Source organism: Penaeus monodon, chromosome 21, assembly GCF_015228065.2.
Source record: "Penaeus monodon isolate SGIC_2016 chromosome 21, NSTDA_Pmon_1, whole genome shotgun sequence".
In the NCBI taxonomy this organism is placed as follows: domain Eukaryota; kingdom Metazoa; phylum Arthropoda; class Malacostraca; order Decapoda; family Penaeidae; genus Penaeus; species Penaeus monodon.
Window position 1 is genome coordinate 14,325,733 of NC_051406.1, and position 3,018 is coordinate 14,328,750.

The window sequence follows — 3,018 nt, forward strand, 5'->3', positions numbered from 1 at the left end:
ACAACTATTAGAGACTCATACCCGCAGGGCATGGGGAATAAAGGGCATGTCCGCATTAGAAACTTGGGGGCATTGTCTTTTTTCAAGCCCTGATGGGGGGGCCCTTTAAATGTCGGGCTGGGGGAGCCATCATAAAATTTGCCCTCTGCACACTCTATTTAACACCAAGGAAAATCTTTACACTGAACTCGTGTATATCGAAAATTATTTTTGGTTGAATTATGGGTACATCAACCATAAACATGTATCTGAAAAGGGCCCAAAATTTGTTTTTTATATAATTTTTTTGCAATTCTGTTGAGTATTTTTAAATACAGCATTTCCCCTTTTTTTGTGATTTAATTGTCATCTCATCTACTCTATACCACAACCAAACATATACAATCCATAAAAAAGTCCTAATTAAATATACAAGGGATACAAATAAAATTACAAAAGAATTTAAGATCAAAATGCTTTTATATGATTCTGATAGAGAAATCAAGTGATTTGATTAAAAATGGAAAGTAAAAAATGCAATACTTACCACCCACTCTGTTCTTTTTATTTTTGAGCAATAGGGCTTTCTTGCCAAGAGTGTCTGCTATGGCAGGCCATTTGTTCCGGTCTTCAATCTTTACTGTCACATCCCACGGTAACAAGAAATTTGTGCCTGGCAAAAATCCTGGCTGATCACATATACCTGGAACAAAATTATATTGTAAGTTTCAATGTCACTATGAAAGTTCATTTATTGTACTAATTCCTCTTCATACTGGTAATTTATGATAATTATAATTATTTTAGAACTAAACAAAAACAGAGCTACCTTCACAATACAGATATTTTCTTTTATGGAAAATTATTAGGTCTCTCTTCTATAATCATTTCCTATAGTCAATTAGCTAACCATTTCCAATAGAATACAAGTAAAGCAGAAACACTAACATAATATATTAAATTTTACATAGCCAGAAAGAATGATTAATAACAATTTAAGAATACATTATTTTACCATTAGTTAATATTAAGAAAGTCAAAAAGAGACTTGACAGAAATGTATGTATAAAGGTATAAGCACACACATGCAGCCAATACTACAGAAATTAGCAGACAAACAAAATGGAGTTTTGTAATATTAAACTAACAAATTACACTTGAAGGGCAACATCCTCGATACAGTGTCCATTCATCCACATCAAAATCTTTGTTTCCTATAAATTTTAAATCCAAACTGTGGTTTTATCCTTCCCAATAGCATAAAAGTAACTAGCCTAATTAATGCCCTATATTTACCCTTTGCCTCTAGATGACATATATCATGCCATGCCAAAAAGAGCCATCTCACTGGAAATATGTCATCCCATAATTATCTCACCATCATTTATAGCCCTTGTAACTTTTGTGGGACTTTTGGCCAAAAAAATCACACTAAACCCTCATTATTCATATGATGCTACATCAGGACTGTATCAGTGCACAAATGGCATGAAAAGGATATCACACAGTAGCTAAAGTACTAATTTACTAACCTGCATTGTGTGAGTAAAGAGAGGAGGGTCCCAAACAGCAGAGTGACCATGAAGACCAACGAGGAAGTAAACCTGCTGGTGAGTTCGTGTGAAGCATTCCTGGCAGGTACTCAGTTGTTGAGGCCTGGCGAATTATTCCCCGATCTGAAGAGAATATAAGTACATGTTATAGCTGAGCATTTCTAGATCAATAAGAAATGTTTGTTAACTAAACTATTGAAACCCTGTGGCAGGACTGTATTTATCATTCTTTCATAGTTATTTTCCTCCTAAAACTAAAAGCGTAATCCCTCCCTTTCCTGCACTTCATCTCTGAGATAGGAGTCACAGTGACAAAATGTTAGTGTCTGTTTAGTTATATGTTTTCCTTTTGTTACATTATACTTAACTCTATTTAGCAACATTTCTCTTAGAACTAAACAACAGATATGTATTATTTGATGCTAACCTTGACAGGTCAGCCACATACAGTTGAGAGAGAAACTGAATTTTAAGGCAAATATTATTTACTATCTTTATTCTATTTTTCCTAACTGGGTGCTGTGATATCCCATCTTACTGACTGCAGTTCTAGAATCAGTAATCAAAGAATACAATTTAACCAAAAACTAATTTTTGTAGATCTCATCTTGTTCATACAAAAACTAACCAATCTAAAGTTCTTTGGTAAAATCCTCACCTTTGGTGATGGTTTTGGTGTCATCTTTGGTGAGGGTAATCACTACTTGTGAGCCAATATGTGCTGGATCACCTGTCATGCGAGCTGCTGCTGTGCCTGTAGTGCTGTTCATGCTTCCACTCAGACCTGTTCCCACCAGACTCAACCCTGGGGTGTGAGGGGTCTCTGAGTCTTGCTGTTCCCGGGAATCTCGTTTGACTGTGGAGATTGTATCAGCCTCTATGTCTTCACTTTCTGAGCCATTCACATTTGCAGCTACAAAAAATAACACATGATTAGATTATCAATCTCAGAATTATTCACATCACCTTATTCTTTCAGAGGTATTTGATAACTATGGTCAACAACTTTCTCATTCCTTTCATCACACCTTTAATTTAAAAAATATTAATAGTGTCACCTTCTTGTCATTACTTCTTACCCTTTGCATCAATAACACTTGATTTAAATGTTGGGAAAGAGATTGTATCCAGACGGCTGCAACAAGTTTCTGCTAACTGTTCATAAAATATGTAGTTTGCTGCCTTAGTAGAAAATGGATCTTCACGTTGGCCCTGTCTCCGCCCACAGTTACAAAAGCTGACATACCCAATGCCAGAGCTGTGACTCATCACAGGCACAGAGCTGGCAAATGTTAAAGAAAACATTACATCTCTGGTGAAAAATAGTATAAAGACATTTGAATATTTCACTTCTAAAAGAAGGAATTTAAAAACTATAAATCAGTCCTCATTCACTTTACAATACTTATAAAAACCTTATAACCTTGAAGACTAAAATAATAATAATCATGCATCACTGACACCTACTCACCTACACACACACCTA

At 35.2% G+C, this 3,018-nt stretch overlaps 1 protein-coding gene across 3 annotated transcripts in view; it reads right to left on the reverse strand.

The window, feature by feature from the left end:
* Positions 1 to 448: 448 nt before the first annotated feature.
* LOC119586254 (protein SMG8-like) overlaps positions 449 to 3,018 on the reverse strand; it is a 13,378-nt gene continuing 10,808 nt past the window's right edge. For all 3 annotated transcript variants that reach the window (XM_037934959.1, XM_037934961.1, XM_037934960.1), the window contains 4 exons: positions 2,612 to 2,814; positions 2,191 to 2,445; positions 1,512 to 1,655; positions 449 to 682 (listed from right to left, as the gene is read on the reverse strand). In XM_037934959.1, the coding sequence (XP_037790887.1) occupies positions 459 to 682; positions 1,512 to 1,655; positions 2,191 to 2,445; positions 2,612 to 2,814 (826 nt within the window). In that variant the 3' untranslated portion in view covers positions 449 to 458. The remainder of the gene's footprint in view (positions 683 to 1,511; positions 1,656 to 2,190; positions 2,446 to 2,611; positions 2,815 to 3,018) is intronic.